Source organism: Aquila chrysaetos, chromosome 9, assembly GCF_900496995.4.
Source record: "Aquila chrysaetos chrysaetos chromosome 9, bAquChr1.4, whole genome shotgun sequence".
Classification (NCBI taxonomy): Eukaryota; Metazoa; Chordata; class Aves; order Accipitriformes; family Accipitridae; genus Aquila; species Aquila chrysaetos.
The window spans coordinates 41,301,548-41,319,162 of NC_044012.1; the positions used below are offsets into that span (position 1 = coordinate 41,301,548).

At 41.1% G+C, this 17,615-nt stretch overlaps 1 protein-coding gene across 4 annotated transcripts in view; it reads left to right on the top strand.

The window, feature by feature from the left end:
* Positions 1-16,848, top strand: part of CIT (citron rho-interacting serine/threonine kinase) — a 74,694-nt gene extending 57,846 nt beyond the window's left edge. For 2 of the 4 annotated variants that reach the window (XM_030024244.2, XM_041125831.1), the window contains exons 32-48: positions 124-288; positions 1,558-1,695; positions 1,973-2,153; positions 2,362-2,453; positions 2,751-2,855; positions 3,734-3,903; positions 4,902-4,982; positions 5,179-5,314; positions 6,610-6,749; positions 7,624-7,716; positions 9,705-9,813; positions 9,940-10,068; positions 10,919-10,999; positions 11,658-11,736; positions 11,857-12,039; positions 12,919-13,252; positions 13,769-16,848. In XM_030024244.2, coding sequence (XP_029880104.1) covers positions 124-288; positions 1,558-1,695; positions 1,973-2,153; positions 2,362-2,453; positions 2,751-2,855; positions 3,734-3,903; positions 4,902-4,982; positions 5,179-5,314; positions 6,610-6,749; positions 7,624-7,716; positions 9,705-9,813; positions 9,940-10,068; positions 10,919-10,999; positions 11,658-11,736; positions 11,857-12,039; positions 12,919-13,252; positions 13,769-13,792 — 2,240 coding nt within the window. In that variant the 3' untranslated portion in view covers positions 13,793-16,848. The remainder of the gene's footprint in view (positions 1-123; positions 289-1,557; positions 1,696-1,972; positions 2,154-2,361; positions 2,454-2,750; positions 2,856-3,733; positions 3,904-4,901; positions 4,983-5,178; positions 5,315-6,609; positions 6,750-7,623; positions 7,717-9,704; positions 9,814-9,939; positions 10,069-10,918; positions 11,000-11,657; positions 11,737-11,856; positions 12,040-12,918; positions 13,253-13,768) is intronic. The other 2 variants (XM_030024246.2, XM_030024245.2) reach the window with 2 other exon arrangements.
* Positions 16,849-17,615: the final 767 nt, after the last annotated feature.

Below are 17,615 nucleotides of genomic sequence, written 5' to 3' on the forward strand. Positions count from 1 at the left end.
AGGTGCAATAAGACTACACTTTTTTCTGCGGGTTGTAACCGCTGAATGGTTACACAGAACCACTGCTATGAACTAGTGTTTCATATTGGTTATGTTAATGAGTGGCATTTATCTCACCTATAGCTGCTCATCGGAAAATATCAGACCACCCTCATCCATCTACTCCAGCCACAGCCAGGCAGCAGATCATCATGTCTGCCATAGTCCGCTCACCAGAGCATCAGCCTACTCCGATCAGTTTGCTAGCTCCACCCTCCAGTCGCAGGAAGGAGTCTTCCACACCAGAGGGTAGGTTCTTGGTGACCTTTTCTGTTACTATTTTTCTGTCTAGTATTTCAATGCCATCTCTCTTTTTTTTTTAATTTCAAAACCAGATTTTTTTCATGATAGGAATATTAGATGGTAAGTTTTGCTTTTCTTTTTGGTTTAAAATTCTCTATGTGGATTATATAATTTATTTCTGAAAACTTCAGCAATAAAGTAATTATTAACATGAATTGTTTTAAAAGCATGTTTTTTTTCAAAGGAATATGTTTTCTGTACTAGTCTCTGCATTGATCAGAAGGATTTATGGCTGTTTCCATAGCAGTTAATGTTTTTACTTGTCTAAATGGCATATTTCTTCTGCTGAGCAGAAAGATTCTATAAAGACTTTTGGTAAAGGGAAGAGACTTCGGTTAGGCATAAAAGGAAGATACCAGGTCAAAGATGACATTAATATCCTATTAACTGGAAAAGTTCTAGTGGATGATCCTCTCCCCTTCCATATCCTTGAGAATGGAGGGGAGAGGATCATCAGAAAAAATCAAAGGATTGAGGGCTCTGCTCATTTATTCTTAGTTGACCAGTATTCCAGAGTAAGCGTTGAACACTGAGACTTTGAACTAAAACCTCCAGCCTTTAGCTGGAAAAAGCCAGAACCCACAAACTGGTCCAGCCATTACAGGTAGCTGGGGAGGCTATGAGGATGGGTAGCATTGGCATAGGAAGATGTCCTCAGAGGCAGATCACGGGCAGGGGAGAGATTCATGTTCATCAGTAAAAGACTGTGCCTTGAAGGATAAACTTTGCTCAATATAGATCCACTGACAGGGATTTTAGGTATGCTTTAAGATATGCTGGCACTGATGGTTAGCATGAAGGCTGTATGAAGAAGGCCTGCTGTGTATTGATTGCAGCAGTATAGGTGTTGAAGGGTTTGTTAGCTACAAGCAAAATTGAGAGATTAGTTTAGCACATCGTAAGAATTGGAGCTCAGTGCAGACTTGAAATTTAGATGGTTTGATTGACATAATCTTGCTACACCAAACATTAGCCACTTCAGTTCTACAGTCTGTTCTCAAGCGGCACATTCTGTGCATCTGTATAAGGTAATTACTGAGGTGATAATGTAGCTTAAGATTTGCAGATTGCAGAGGAAAATAGTGTCTATATTCAGCAGGGCTTTGATAGAGATATGTAGTCGCTTTTTATTACCTGGGACTTAAAATGCCAAAACCTACTATAATTTTCACCCCTATCAGTTTTCATCCCGATAATAAATTTTGTACCTTTCAGAGTACAGCCGACGCCTGAAAGAGCGAATGCATCATAATATCCCACATCGTTTTAATGTGGGGCTAAATATGAGAGCAACAAAATGTGCGGTGTGTCTGGATACTGTGCACTTTGGACGGCAAGCATCTAAATGTCTTGGTAAGAGCAGAGTGTGTACATAAACAAAGTGTAACTGGACAGTAGAATGAAAAAGCATCAGCCGCCTAGAACAGATTTTCAGTGAAAGCTGAAGAAAGGACCAAGTATGAAGACTTGGAAACTAGTTGGTGCAAACATTCTACATTAGAAAACACCTGATGGTTTAGAGTAGAAGGAGATTCTTGGAGAAGCTGGGGCTTGTGCATTAGAAGTTGAGGCAGCTGTGTCATGATTTTTTTTGTCATTTAACAGAAGTTTTTCTCTGTCCTTTTGTCAGAATGCCAGGTGATGTGTCACCCAAAATGCTCAACTTGCTTGCCAGCTACTTGTGGACTGCCAGCAGAATATGCCACGCACTTCTCTGAGGCATTCTGCCGGGATAAAATGAATTCTCCCGGTCTGCAGCTGAAGGAGCCAAGCAGCAGTCTACGTCTTGAAGGATGGATGAAAGTGCCAAGGTATAAACATGAATCTTGGTGCCATATCAGGTGCTGAAATATTTGGAACAGTTCCTTATATTATCCTGGCTCTTACAATGTGATAATCGGTACTTGTCCATTATAATTACGTACTACCACTGAAATTTGTCTTTCTAGGAGTTGCATGCTTGCTTTATTCAGAATCCAAGCAGAAAATCCAACATGGCTTTGTGCTTATTTTCTTCAGGAATAATAAACGTGGGCAACAGGGCTGGGACAGGAAGTATATTGTCCTGGAAGGAACGAAAGTGCTCATTTATGATGCAGAAGCAAGAGAAGGTAACTTAGTGTTTCTAGGAAGAACATTTTTTTTTTAATCTTCAGATACTGTTTGGCGAGTTGAGAGGCTTAAAGGTTGTTACTGTTTGCTGTGGCCATACCTAATCTAGCTAAATTTTCTGTAATAAGGCAATACTGTTGTTTTTCTAGATCCTTAACAGTTTTATTAGCTGGTATGTCATAATAACACAGCTGTGAAACATCCAGTGTGTATCCACTTCATTTTGCTATCACAACGATTTTCTTGCTACTTACTAGTTTGTTCTTTCTTAATCTGTCTGCTCATTCTCCCTGCAGCTGGACAGAGGCCTCTGGAGGAATTTGAGCTCTGCCTTCCTGACGGTGATGTAACTGTTCATGGAGCTGTAGGAGCTACTGAACTTACCAATACAGCAAAGACAGGTGAGAATCTTATGTAGATGAGGTCAAACGGATTTCATCTGGCTTGCCATCAGTTGGCATTCTGTTTGGCTGAGCAGGATTTTCTCCCTTTAACTTTCATCCTGTAACTGTGTAATTTTGAGGTTACCTCTATTTGAATTACATGAATAGGTCAGTCATCTAGATTTAGTTACACATAGGCTGTTGCTTCTGTCATGGTAGTTGAACTGTGAATAATATTATCATCAAGCCAAATGGAAGTAAATTTTAAGAGTTTTGTAACATATTTAAAAGCACTTGGTTTATTTAAATTTCTTCTCTCAATGCTCTCTATCAAGTGTGAAGTGTCGTATTTCATGCCACCATTGTGCTCTAACCAGAAAGTCATTAACTTAGAAATACTGTGGGGTGTATACAGTCTCTTATTATGAAAAAATGTTGATGTTTTGATTTGTATGTACTGAATAGAACTGATGAAAAGATTATGTATGTGTTGACTTTAACATTAAAGGATACAGATTGTTAAAAACAAAGGTTTCCATAACCAATTTTTACAGATTTTTCTTGAACAGTACAGGGAAAACTTTAGTCAAGTGGCTGTTTTTGTGCTTTTTTTCACAATGGAATTCCTTTCTCTTTTGAATAAAAGGCAAGAAATTATTTTTATTTAGTAAAGACAGCATTGTATATATGGATTGCATACATCCAGCTAATATTTAGCTTTAAGTAGCTAGCCTGTGCAGGACCTGTAAAGGAGAAACCTATGTATAAATTGCCATGGTAACACGTCATGATAAATACAACTTCTCTCCAATGAGGCTGAAAGGTGTTGATTTTAAGTCCACTGACAATATTCCAAAAACTAATCTAAGTCTTATTCTATCTATATAACATCTCAGATGTGCCATATATCCTAAAATTGGAGTCTCATCCACACACCACTTGCTGGCCTGGTAGAACACTCTACCTGTTAGCACCCAGCTTCCCTGACAAACAGCGCTGGGTCACAGCACTGGAATCAATAGTGGCAGGTGGGAGAGTTTCCAGAGAAAAAGCTGAGGCTGATGCTGTGAGTATAAAAGTTTCATTTAATCATAAAATATTCTGGGAGGGAGCAGAGTTTTGAAAAATATTTTTTCGGTATTTGACATACTGAGGTTTAACTGAAGGTAAGTTGTTACTTCTGCCTTGTGATGTACAAGATGAGTACCAGGAACTAGTTCATTGCAAGACTGATGCTTTATGTTACAATACCCTCCTTTAGACTTGGGGAGTGTAGCAAGAGGATCCCAAAATTATGTCTCTGTAATTCCAGCAAACAGAAAAGGAAGAAAGACCAGTTAGGACATGGTTTAAATCCAACCTCATAATGTACCCCATGGAGTGAGCAAACTTTAGAAGAAAGAAACAAGCAAAAAGCTCCCTCCTCTGCCATTCTTATAGAGCTGGGGTTTTTTTGTTTCTTGGGGGGGAGAGGGGTGTGTGTGTATGGTTTTTAGTTTAAGTTTTATTCCTGATAAGAATAAGAGGTTAAATGGATTTGTTTTGGGTTTGGATAGCCTTTTTCATCATTGTTGCACAGATAAATCTCTATTTTCTGATAAAAGGAGGTTTGATTCTATGGCATTGCATATTAGAGTGTTAGCTCTGGAGGTAGGGAATATCTGACTAGCAGGAAATCATCTCTTTTTTCATGCTAGCATTCCTTTTGTCTCTGAGAAAAATACATGCTCCCACCAACATCTGGACTTTTTTTTAATCCTTCCCCTAGGAAAATTTCACTGCTCCATTGCAGGAGATCAGGGGAAATGGAAAGGACAGGGGCAACAATAGGTTCTGTCTGAGTTTAGGTTAATTCTGATCGGTTTACCTAACTGTGTTTCAGGTAGATAAAAGTTTACTAATTCTTTTGTAGGAGGTATCCCTGCAACTTTCAGTTTTCTGAGAAAAAGAAATCTGTGCCAAGATTTTTGCCTGTCTGAAATTATGACCTTAGATTGTAAAAATACTAGTAGAGAAAGATAAAGATTAACTCAACGAAAAAAAAAATCTTTTTGTCATTTGCAGAAATTGCTTGGAAACTCCCTGCTGAAGCTAGAGGGTGAAGACCGTTTGGATATAAATTGCACAATGCCCTTCAGTGACCAGGTAATGATTATGTTCAGTTGGGCCTTTCTGAGTATCAGACATTTTATTCATGGAAACGGTATCTTAACAGCAATATGTGTAATTATATACTTGTTTGTTGTTTTGGTTTTTCTCTTCACAGTATCATCCAAGTTTGCTCTCAGAGCATTCCTTGTTCTCCTCGTAGTGCTATTTTTTTTTCCTGTTGTCACTGTAGGTAGTACTGGTGGGTGCAGAAGAAGGTCTCTATGCCCTGAATGTACTGAAGAATTCCTTAACGCACATCCCAGGAATGGGTGCTGTCTTCCAAATTCACCTCATCAAGGATCTGGAGAAGCTACTCATGATAGCAGGTAGGGGGCTTTATGTTACCATTTGTCCTGCAGTAAATATATGGTAATTGCTTTGTACTGCTAGGAGTGCTGCTGTGCCAAAGGGTTGGGCTTTCCTTTAGATTCATTACAGGCTTTTTTCTTTTTTTTTTTTTTAATCCCTATATTTATCAGGAATCAATTACTGTGGTTAACACAGTATTGTCTGAGGCTTTCTTGTAAATGAATATGTGAACGAAGGCTCAGTTAAACCTTCACGAGACATTGATTTCTCAGTTTCCAAAGCTGAGGGAGAGAGGAACCGGAGACAAAACATTTCCAGCTTAGGGGTTAGTCGTCATTTTAAGTTCAATTTAAAAAGTGTTGAGCTGATCAGTGAGCATATCTCTTTCTAATCACTATATAACCTTTCTTTTTAATGTAGTTAACCATTTGATGACCACAATGTAATCACTGTGGCCTAGGGCCAACAACTCTTAACCTCTCCTGCTCTAAATGCTAATCCATGTAACAAAATTGGGACTTCTTTTATGGTTTGTTTAAGATTCCCTTATGAAAGGAACACCAGCTTTAATCTCTTCATCTGTGGTTTTCCAGAGATAATCTTTCCTACACCGAGGCAGGCATGCTGAACGTTAGGGCATATCTTCATCTGAAAGCCCAAATTATCAAGTGTCTACATGACATTTGTAGGGAATGAAAAACAAATTCTCTCTCTTGTTCTGTTTGTTCTGCATTTTTCCCCTTGTGAAGATTTAAGCTGTCCATGCTTTATTTGTTTCAGGGTGGTAGAGAAAAAAGCAATTGGAAAAAGGAAATCTCACACAAAGTGAGGAGCAGGCTATGTTACTGTATTGCTAGACTTCTGAGAGGAATTGGGCTTGGTCTATAATGCAATTTATTAGGGCACTTCTTGGAAATCCATTGCCGGTTCTGTTGGCACAGAGAGGCTAAAGCACCTTTTACTTTAAGAAGTTCTGAAGGGTAAAATAAAACTTCCTGGCTAATTTTGAATAGTGTCCTAATGAGGCCACTGTTACTGTGATCTACTAGACCTTAGCAACACTAATAATCCATGGAGGGAATGGTTGTTCTTCCAGTCGATTTACTGCCTGTTGTGCGGTTGGGTTTTCGTAAGTTTTCTGTTTCACTTTTAATAGGAATAATAATGGAATGAATTCTATGTGGTACATTGTGACTGTTACCACAGTAACATAACAGCCTGTAGTGACAAGCTGCTGCTTAGGTAACAGAACAGACTTTTGTAGAGAATAGGGAGTTTTCCTTTGATGAAACATAACCATTTTTGTTTCCAGGAGAAGAAAGGGCTCTGTGTCTTGTTGATGTAAAGAAAGTGAAGCAATCTCTAGCCCAGTCTCACCTCCCAGCCCAGCCTGATATCTCACCAAATGTCTTTGAGGCTGTCAAAGGATGTCACCTTTTTGCTGCTGGCAAGGTAGGATACAGCTCCCTTGTGCACCCAGACCACCCTTTAGACTGCACTGAGTTTAATATTAATCAAATCAGCATCTTTATTTCACTGGCAACTAATCCAAGGTCTATATTCTTGTTTTAAATCTTTTTCTTCAAAGAAGAGTATAGGGGCTGAAGAGAGGCTGAGCTGGAGACAGTATCAAGGATCTACTACTAATATGAATAAATTCAGTCAGGATGACATGATGGTATAGCCTAAACTGCTACATAATAAGAAATACAGCATAGCATAATATAACTGCCTCCTTGCAGTTGTCTTCCATTTTGAGATTTATAATTAGTGAATTCCATCCACTGTTTGTTCTTGAATGTCATGTAGCAGTTTCCAGGCTAGCAAATTTACTTAGGTGTTTGCGTCACTTGGTAACTCTTGATATTTACATTAATTCCCAGGTTTAGTATGGAACATTTAGCCACAGCAAAAATTCTCATTAACAATTACTTCTATGGACTACTTTGATAACAAAGTGAACATCATTCATTTCAAAGTGATTTTTAAGATAATGTTTCAGGGGTTAAAATTTAGACCTAACCTATTTGAATTTCTTATCCCTTTCAATGAAACATTTTTCTGTGGAAAACCTGATTTTTTTATTAACTTCTTTCAAGTATAAAAGAAATCATAGAAGCAGTTCAAATTCACATTCTTTTCTGAGAATGTGAAGAGGCTTTTCATTATTTCACTAATTCACAATAACTACCCCATTAAAAATGTACTTGCTTATCTCTGCAAAGTTATTTCTGTGGCAAGAGGTACTTGGATCCGTTTCACACGCTCAGCATTAGAATTTACTCTGTATTACCATCTTGAACTATGCTTGTAATCTTCCTCACAGGTTGAGAATGGTCTTTGTATCTGTGCAGCCATGCCCAATAAAGTGGTTGTTCTGCGATACAATGAGAGCTTGAGCAAGTTTTGTATCAGAAAGGTAAGCTTAGTAATTCCTGTCCGTAGCTAAGGTAATTCACGTATTGCACTAAGACTTTGCTTTGGAACAAACATCTTAAACCTTTTTGCATGCATAAGAACATTTGTTTGCCAGCTAAAATGATAACAAATTGCAATGTGCACTGACTAAAATTGGAGTAGGCAGCAATTTCCTTTAATAAGAGTTGGCATATCTGGAGAGATGCAGAACAGAACTGTGATTTTTTTGAGAAACTGGACTCAGCTGTAATCATATCCTTGCTTATTTGCCCCAAAAAGGCTTTCTTCTTAATTATCCAGCAGTGTTCCCTCACCTCTGTTGTCTTTGGAGAAATCCATAACAAATTACTTCTCTCTTCTTTGCAATTAAGGAAGCAATGGGTATCTGAATTTGTTTACTGTACCAGTGAAAATCAAAGGGTATTTATATCGTACAGATCCAGAAAAAAAACGAAATAATAAGGATCTCTCCTCAGAACAGAGTTTAAACACTGCCCTCCTTAAAATGGGCTGGTACCCAGAAACTCATGTCCTTTCCAATTCACAAATTAAGGGATGTTCAGGTCAAACTACATATCCCTGTGAGCTTCTGCAGATTACTTTGAAGGCACCAGTTCAATTTACAGCTTGACTGAGGCTTTTATCCCCACTGAGTGCTACACTGGCACCGCTGTGAGGAAGCGGAGTCGGCACAGTAATTCAGATGCTGGCCTCCCTGGAAGTAAAGACATGTTTGATGGAGAAGATCTTGGCACAAACAATGCGGATGCCAGCAAACCTGGAACATCTACAAGCATTTCAGCTGATATCAACTCTTGCTCAGAATGGAGCAGCAGCCGGCAGGAAACACTGAAGATGTACAGTCACCATCCTCTGTTCGTGCTGCCATTCACCTCCATAGTCCCAAGTGCCTTGACAAGGGCTCACGTGCAAAACATGCAAAGGCGTGTTTTAGAAGGCAGGTTTTCCTTATCTTCACTAATCCAGACAACTGAATTTAGATCCTAACAAGATGGCAGCAAGCCCAGAATATGCTCTTCTGTTCTGCCAACTAAATTTCCAGATAAACTAGGAATGATGCAAGGAATCTTGTCCTCAGAAGATCTGGGGATCTGCGTGTTGTGTCAGGCTAACCTCCAGAGCTCTCCTAGCTGTTCAATCACAATGCAAATCTTGGTGGACATATCTGTATTACATTGTACCAAGAAGGATGGAAGATTGTGTATGTTTGTCTTCCTTTTGCTTAAGGAGCCATCAAGATAATTTCTTAACGTGTTAACAGCAGAGATGCTTTAGCGAGCTGATTCTTTCTGTTGGGAGAATCAGAGTGATGGATAAGCCTACTGACAAGAGTTTTGCTCTGTGGGTTATAAAGAGTTTGGGACTTGACTGGGGTCAATCCTGCTGCAGTTGTCTTAGGATCTTCTGTCTGCCTTTCTAGCAGCTGCCCTGATTCCTGGTGACTTCCAGGCTCGGAAGTGATTGTTCTAGCACAGCTACTCTGGAGCTGGGGTGGTTTTGGCTGATAGACTTCCTAGTGACAAGTCTGTCATTCAACCCTAACTGCTCAGTCCTGGTCTTATGTCATCTCCAGACACTGTTCAGACATGCAGTCATTGGCATGGCTGCGACCTATTGTAAGTAGGGAGCCACTCCCTACTGCTCCAGACAACTGAGCTACGGAGCAGAAGAATATCTCCCAGAATAGCATATTCTTCCAAAAGTAAGAGGTTCTTATTGGGGTTAGCACCTGGAGTTGAGTTGGTATGCAAGTCTATATTCAAGCAAGTGTCACCTCGAACAAAACAAAACTACTACTTCTAGCAAGAGTACTTTTCCATATGTTTTTGAGAGACTGTTAGTGACTTTGAGGTTGCCATCTCTCCCTTTTATAAAGATAAATGTGGCAACATATAATGTTCCAGAATAAGAAAAATCTGTAAACTGTTACAGGGAACTAATATTGGTCCATACTTCCCTTTTTTCCAGGAGATTGAAACCTCTGAGCCTTGCAGCTGCATCCATTTGACCACTTACAGCATCATCATTGGAACCAACAAGTTCTATGAAATTGAGATGAAGCAGTATACGCTGGAAGGTAGGAGACATTTCCTGAGGAATGCACCAAGTCGCTCCACAGATTCTTTTGGTAGGACTTTTTCTAAAGCAGTTTAGGAAAAAAAGTTGGTGGTGATCAAGCTGTTTTTCTCCATTCTCTTTGCAGAGTTTCTGGATAAAAACGACCACACTTTGGCCTCTGCCGTGTTTGCTGCTTCTACCAACAGTTTTCCAGTCAGTATCATCCAAGTGAACCCAACAGGGCAGAGGGAGGAGTATCTGCTGTGTTTCCATGGTAAGTGTGTGGCATGGTTGTACAGTTGTTGCACTACAACTGCTCTCTTTGGTACGGGAACAGTCAGAAGGTACCCAAGTACAGTTGTAAACAAAAGCTGAACAGAGCTGACTTTCTAGTACCTGGCAATGAAGAGCTGTTGAAGTCTGTGAATCTAAAAGCCCTGGAAGAGTTGTGGCTGGTGGTTTAAACACTAAGACGCACAGGGCATTGGCACTAAAATAGCACTTACTGATCCAGTCTGCTGAGGTGTTTTTGCCCAGCTTGCTTCTGGCTTAAAACTTCTCCGTCCCTGTGGATCAGTTGCCATGCGTAGGCTTCTGTGCCTGAAGGGAAGGGGTTGTAGTCACTGTTAAGTGCAAACAGGTGTTTGATTATCCTGATGAAATGTTAAGGGGTTTTCAAACTATGGCTTTCTTGTCTGGTTTCCATACACACACATGAGACTTTTTAGTCTTCTTGTGATGAAATAAGAGGGTGTTATTTTCTTGTATAGCTGCTTTTGTTGGCCCTCTAGGATAGTGTCGTGGAAATGCACAGGAAGTCTTCAAAAGCCCACTAGCTGTAATTCTGGGTGAGTAACAAACAGTAGGAGTCTCATAGTCTTCCCAACTGTAGATTAAATAACAACCTTACCTTAATTGGTATAGAGAGTACCTTTCGGTACTGAAAGTACTACATCTAGCCAATTCAATGTCAATTAGAGTAATTCACGACACGCTAGGGTTTGCAAGATAGTAAGCACCCTGTCCCTGCTAAAAAGCTGAGGGTCAGTTGCCTTTGTCCCTTCGAAAACAAATGAATAAAATTCAGGCGCGTGCTCATGACGTGACATTACTTTTCTTGGCAGAGTTTGGTGTCTTTGTGGATTCCTATGGAAGACGCAGTAGGACAGATGACCTGAAATGGAATCGCTTGCCCTTAGCTTTTGGTAGGTGTTGAGGGACATTCACTTGGATTATGGAAATTATTGAAACATTATGGAATATGAAAATTATTTTCATATATTGAAAAATATAAGGGAAGCATCCTTGTGGGACAGGTATTCTTCACTCAGTGCTTCTGTTTCCTCTTCCCCCTCCCAGTTCTCCCAGAAACTATGGAGATTTTCCCATGATCTAAGATTATTATAAATCCAAATGTCAAACCTTCTGAAGTATAAACAATTTGAGGAAAACTAAACCAAAGTTGTATTTCCGTAATGTTCCTAGTCTGGCAGTGACTGAACTGGCTAGTGGAATTTTTGATGATGCTTGCAAGTTTCTGAAATAGTCAAGAATATATAATGTCAGTGTGGTTCCTCAGGCCTTTTGAACTACCTAATGGGATTTTGTTCAGTTAATAGTGTGTTTTTAATGCCTTTTTCATGATACTTTGGTTAGTAAAATTCTTGAGATACAGACAGTTTCAAAGCGACAATTCTTTAAGCTGCATCTCCCTACTTAGTGTCTATGTCTTATTACAGAAAATATATTCCCTTAGTTTTCCCCAGGGGCTGTGAGGCTCTGTTGTGCTCACTGATGCTTTTTAGAAGTTTTTAATAGAGAATTTTATTTTATGTTTTTCCTGCCTTTGTGGTGCTCCTTCAGCCTACAGGGAGCCCTATCTGTTTGTGACCCACTTCAATTCCCTTGAAGTGATTGAGATTCAGGCACGAGCTTCTCTAGGGTAAGTAAGTTGTTCTCTTTCCGTTACTTTGAACAGCATGTGCTGCAAGAATCTGTGTACTTGCCAGGAAAAGGTACAGTGTCGTCATTGTAAAGACTTTTTCCTGCAATTTTTACCCAGAACCCCTGCACGAGCCCACTTGGAGATACCAAATCCACGGTATCTAGGGCCTGCAATTTCTTCTGGAGCTATCTACTTGGCCTCCTCCTACCAAGACAAATTAAGGGTGATTTGCTGTAAAGGCAATCTAGTGAAGGAGACCAACAATGAGCAGCACCACAGAGGATCTTCTGCTACACGCAGGTATGATGAAGTCAGTATGTTACGGTCCTTGTGCATCTCGTATGCAAACTTCGCTCCAGATGGCTTTTCCGCCCCAAGTTTTGGTGGGATGCCCTTGTTCTATACTTAGAGATAGAGGCTGGTGTTAGCCAGTTATTGTAATGCTGGAATGGAACAAGGAGTAGAGTCGCTGATGTCTTAAAATCCAGACGGCAAAGAAACATTAAATCTGTAGGAATATGTGGGTAATCTCCACAAATGCTTTGTGATCTTCAGCTGGTTTACTTTTATGTTGCATTATAGCTGTGACTTCAAAGCTTGATGAGCTTAGATGCTATTGATATGACACTAAACACCAATTGACTGTAACAATCTCTAAAGCTAGAGCCCCTTCCTGTTAAATAATGAGTAGGCCTTAGGGAGATGGCGTTGGGAAGCCGCGATACAATCTTGTTCTGTTCAGCAGAACAGCAATACTTCAGACAGGTGAATAAATACTGCGGTTGATAGTGCCACTGTGCCTTGGAAACTGAGAAATTGAGGCTTGTAGCTCATCCTAACCTGGCCCGAACATCCTGGAGCTACTGAAAATTTTGTATATGAAAAGGCATATATCAAATGCTAGCATACTTCTTTTATATGGAAAAGTATACTGCTGAAGTATATGAAAATGCATACTTTTGTGGCCTGTTACAGAGACATGACTTACATCATTAGCAGTTCATTAAGGCACTTTACTAGTGTGGCTAATGTAATGAATACTCAGCTATTGAAATATCTTTGTACTTTTCATCTTGGCTCAGGGAGGTCTGATGCTTTTTCACCTAAACACTGCTGGGTGTTTGGGGAAAGTTACATTTTTGCTAAAAGAAAATGTAACGTGAGGTTTTTGTCGCTCAGCTGTTCGCGTCCATTATTTTTGAATGACAGTAGCCCTAACAAGAGAGGTCCGCCCACATACAACGAGCACATAACCAAGCGGGTAGCATCAAGCCCAGGACCACCGGAAGGTCCGAGCCACCCTCGAGAACCAAGCACACCACACCGGTACCGCGAGGGAAGGACAGAGCTGCGGAGGGACAAGTCACCTGGGCGACCGCTGGAGAGGGAGAAATCTCCAGGCCGGCTTCTGAGCACCCGCAGAGAAAGGTCCCCTGGAAGACTGTTCGAAGAGAGCAGCCGAGGACGAATGCCTGTGAGTGGTGCCAGAACTCCTCTTGCTCAAGTCAATAAGGTAAGTCAGGAGCCTGGAGACCTTTTCTGTTCTCGGGAAAAGGCATGTACTGCAGAAGGGCTGGTGGTACTGTAAAGTACAAGAGCAAATCAAACCTCACCCCCCGGCCCCTCAACTTCTACTGAAACAGAGCACGTATGGTGTAACTCACTGGCCCTGTGAACACCTTCCCTTGTGCTAGTTCTGTAACTGCAAAAGCAGCTTGACTCCGGAACAGGCTAAAGTCCTCCAGATCTGAAAGCAAAGGTGCATTTACCAACAGAGGTCAAGTTGCCGAGAACTCAAAGGGGGACAATGTCTGGAGGAAGGAACGTGGGAGCCTGCTGTGTTCAGAGTGATGCTGACAGTGCTTGCCTTTGTCAGTGGTTTAAGAATTATGCCACCTAGAAGCAAGCAAGCGTACAGCACTCACTCAGCGGTAGCAGCAGTAGTTAGGTGATGTACTGCTGCTGGCACCTGTGCGTATGCGAGAAAAAAAATGTGTGACTTGTAACTGTCATTTTATTTCCCTGCCAGGTCTGGGACCAGTCTTCGGTGTAAGTCTCAGCTAGACAAAGTTACTCATCTTGACCTGCAGGAAAAAAAAGGAAATACACTGAGTATATGCACTCCATATGTCTGCTGCCCAGTTACCAAAACAGCATTCCTGGGCCAAAGCTCGCTCCGCATCGGGAGACGTGACGCTTTTGAAGATTGTTCGCATCTCAGTTAATTTCTCTGCACTTTCCTGCACTCCTGTTTTTGCACTTTGTACTACTGTTACTCTTTCAAGCAGTTCATGAACTTTTTGTATTCACTTTAGTCCCTAGTAGTTCATCGAGGAAATTAAACGGGACTAGAGTCCCACCCCAGGTCTTTACTGTGGTTAGCACCCCTTACCAGATAATTGATGATAGTTCTGAGACACGCTGGGAATTCCTGATGGCCCGGAACCAGAAGGGCCAAGGTGAGTGAGTCTTTCAATAGAAGGTGTGATTGGATATTCTCTACAGAACACAAGAAAAATTACTTCTGATTAGTCTGTTCACCTGCCACTTCTGAAAGTTATTTTGTTCTCACTAAAATTGCTCTAGAGCAGCTCTGATGGGGAGGGAAGAACCCTGCTTTAAACGATCCCATGTGCCCGGCCCTGAGACAAAGTGCATTACCTATAAGCTACTGGGGTGTAAGACTTTATCCAGGTCTTCTGCATGACAGTTCACTGCATGCTGCTGCACCATCACTGGCTGCTCTCTCCTTTTAGGTTGCTTTGCTGAGTAGTGTATTGTACCTCACTTGTAAATTAACTGAAACCTTTAGATTACGCTGCAAAATAACCGTTAATTACTCTGGAAATTTGGCAACGAAGAGTTAACAAGCCTTATTCTATGACAAGAATTACAGTCACGCTTGTGTTCTCCTCTCAGCGTTGAACACGGTCCCTTCGGCGATGACACCGTAGTCCCGACAGTCTCGCATCCCCCAGAGAGAAGAGCAGCCCAGGCCTGGCTCTTCCCGTGATCTGTAACTTGTCGTACAATAAGAACCAAATGTCATGGCACAAGAGGATACTCACAATGAACAGCTTTAGCGGTTACTGAACACACCTTCGCCTTTGCTTCTGCGTATCTAACCTCGAGCCATTTATTGCTTTCTATTCTCTTTTGCTGTGAACATGAAGCAGAGAGCAAATGATTTTCAAAGCAGGTTTTGACCATTCAATCTGCAATAGCAACATTCTAAGTGAACAACCATGTTCTTTACAACTGGAAAGAGCAAAACTGCATCCAGTCTTCCCTTGGCCACACTCTTAAACTTCTGCTAGTCCCTCGCAAGCCTGTGCCAACCTGTTCTAGAAACCCATAAAAATTCAAATGCCTTGTCAGTGTCCTTTGGCGAGTTTCATGAATATTGTATTCCGTTCTCTTGTCTGTTAGGTTATTTTAGGTCAGATGATTTGGCAGGAAACTTGCTGAAAGTTTTTGTCTCCTGGTCTGAATATTTTGAAAGGTCACTGAGATCAGTCTTTAAATCTTTGCATCTCATGGAAGATCTTCAAGACCTCAGAAATGGGCTTGTTGAGTCCTGAAAGTGTATATCTTGTGTCTTGTTCGTGAAATGCTTCCTGCTATAGAAATAGCTCAAAGGACTGTACATATTTACAAGAAACTTTATATTCGTAACAAAAGGGAATTGAATTGGTTTCTACTTTTTTATTGTAAACTGTGCGTTTTTCAACACTAGCTTTTTGTTTTAATGGTGGTTGTGGACAGCCATCTTCAGACACTGGAGGGGCCTCAGCTTAGTCCTCCTCGCTCCCATGAAGAAATATTGTAACATTAAATTGCAATTGAAGCTTGTTAGCATAAATGAGGTTTTAGGTCTCTAAAAGTACAGGATTTTTCTTCATTACCTTTTTATTATTGACAAGGGAGGGAACCAGAGGGACAGTTCAAAGCTCCACCTGGAAAGTATTGAACTTTGTTGTTGAACAATAACCAAATAAAACAAATAACTATCTTGACTGGCATGGTGAAATGAACGCTTCCTTCTATATAGAGTAACACTGAGCCATCCTACCATTGCACCCAGCATTAGAGGCTGTGTAATCTATAGGTGTCAAAGCTTACCAAAGAGCTAACCTTGACAAATATTTAGCATTTTAATAGTCGTTATTCCCTGAACAAGTAGCATAAGTAAGTGGCTTCACAAAAACAAAGCATGTTCATGTGAACTAAAACAGGTGGATTTGTCCGAATATTTTACTAGAGCAGCAGTCAGCTGCAAACACCTACAGCTAAATTCTGCCCTAGTGATATGGGCAGAGGTGAGACGCGTGTGAGTATCTGGGAAAACAATCTTGCCCTGGTAAATGACCCACACATCTTGAGCTGGAAAAAAACATCTTAATTAACAACAGTGTGATCTAATGACAGGTTTGGGATTTATCCCAGCAGTGTACTGGTAGCAAAGCAGACGGAGACAATTACTCATCCCACCGCTGTAATATGCTGGTGCTTTAAGGCCTAATAGCTGCAACTTTAAAAAAAAAAAAACATTCACAAATCAAGTCAGATTGAGTACAACCTGCAGAGTTACTGTACATCTTAACATACACCTGCTGGGAAAACTTGCTAGATCAGACTTAAATGTAAATACATCTATTTTTAACTGAACCAGTTTTTACAGGGTCTGAAGTATTCTTTCACAGGAAGAGGTTTTTAATATTCACACTGCTGCCTACAGTAACTTAATTTGTCCTCCTACTGTTCAGTGTTTTTGGTTCTGTGCACATACCCACCCCCTTACCCCCAATAAAAGGTTTGTTGGAGGGTGTGGGGGTGGGTTACTAATAGCTCCTCTTACATTTTGGTCTACATGACATTCTTCATGAAAATGCGCTACATAAAACCCAAGCTGCTTGATTTATCTATTGTGCCTACTATCTGATGTATATGATGAAATGCTAACTTGTTAAATGTTCCTTTATTTCTATTTTACTGTGCACAAAGAATACTTATTTAAAGCTCATTGTTGCAGTCCTATGATGCATGATCAGAATTGTAACAAAACTAAAATAATCCAGAAACTGGTGGAGTAAAAAAAAAAATTATTTATTGAGCCTTTTGATTACCAAGAACCCTGCACAAATCCACGGTCAGCTTGACCACCACACACTGTGCTGAAATTCAGCGGGTCGGGGAGGGCAGGGAACCCTTGTTATTTCTGCTGTAGACACAGAACGTAACGGCTTACTCAAGAGTCCCAAAAATGACTATAACAAAAGTCTCTGCATCTACCTTAAAAAAATGTGCTCTCCTAGCAACAGCCAAGAATAAACATAACAGCACAGACTGGGAGCTGTGGGTGGGGAATGTAAGTGAGCTAATAAATCCAACTCTTGATCCAGCTTTTGCCTTTGGAGGGATCTGATTCATCCCATTACAATAAGGGAACACAGTGCGATTAATCTAATTCATTCACCTGCCAAGCAGAAAACAGCCTAGCAAAAAACCCCCCAAAGACCCCCCCCACACACCAAAACCCACCCCACAGCGAGAACCAAACCAACCAGCCTACCTCTTCCTCCGTCAGCCCCCTGCCCTGGCAGGAGCCAGCCCTCCCGCAGATGCTCCTGCTGAAGAGAAAGGGAGTTGGGGGGCTGCTGCAGCTTACCTGGAGGAAGGCTGTGGCTCCAGGAGATGTTCCTTGAGGCCACAGGTGCCAGGGAACACCACACCTCCGTCACCTTGCCCTGCCCCTGTCTGGGAGAGGTCCTTGGGCCTGAGGGCAGCTGCGCTCACTCACCCAAACAAGCAGAGGAAGGTGGAGGTGATCACAGCACGATTACTCTTGCAAGCCCTCAGGTGGTGTGCTGGGCTGC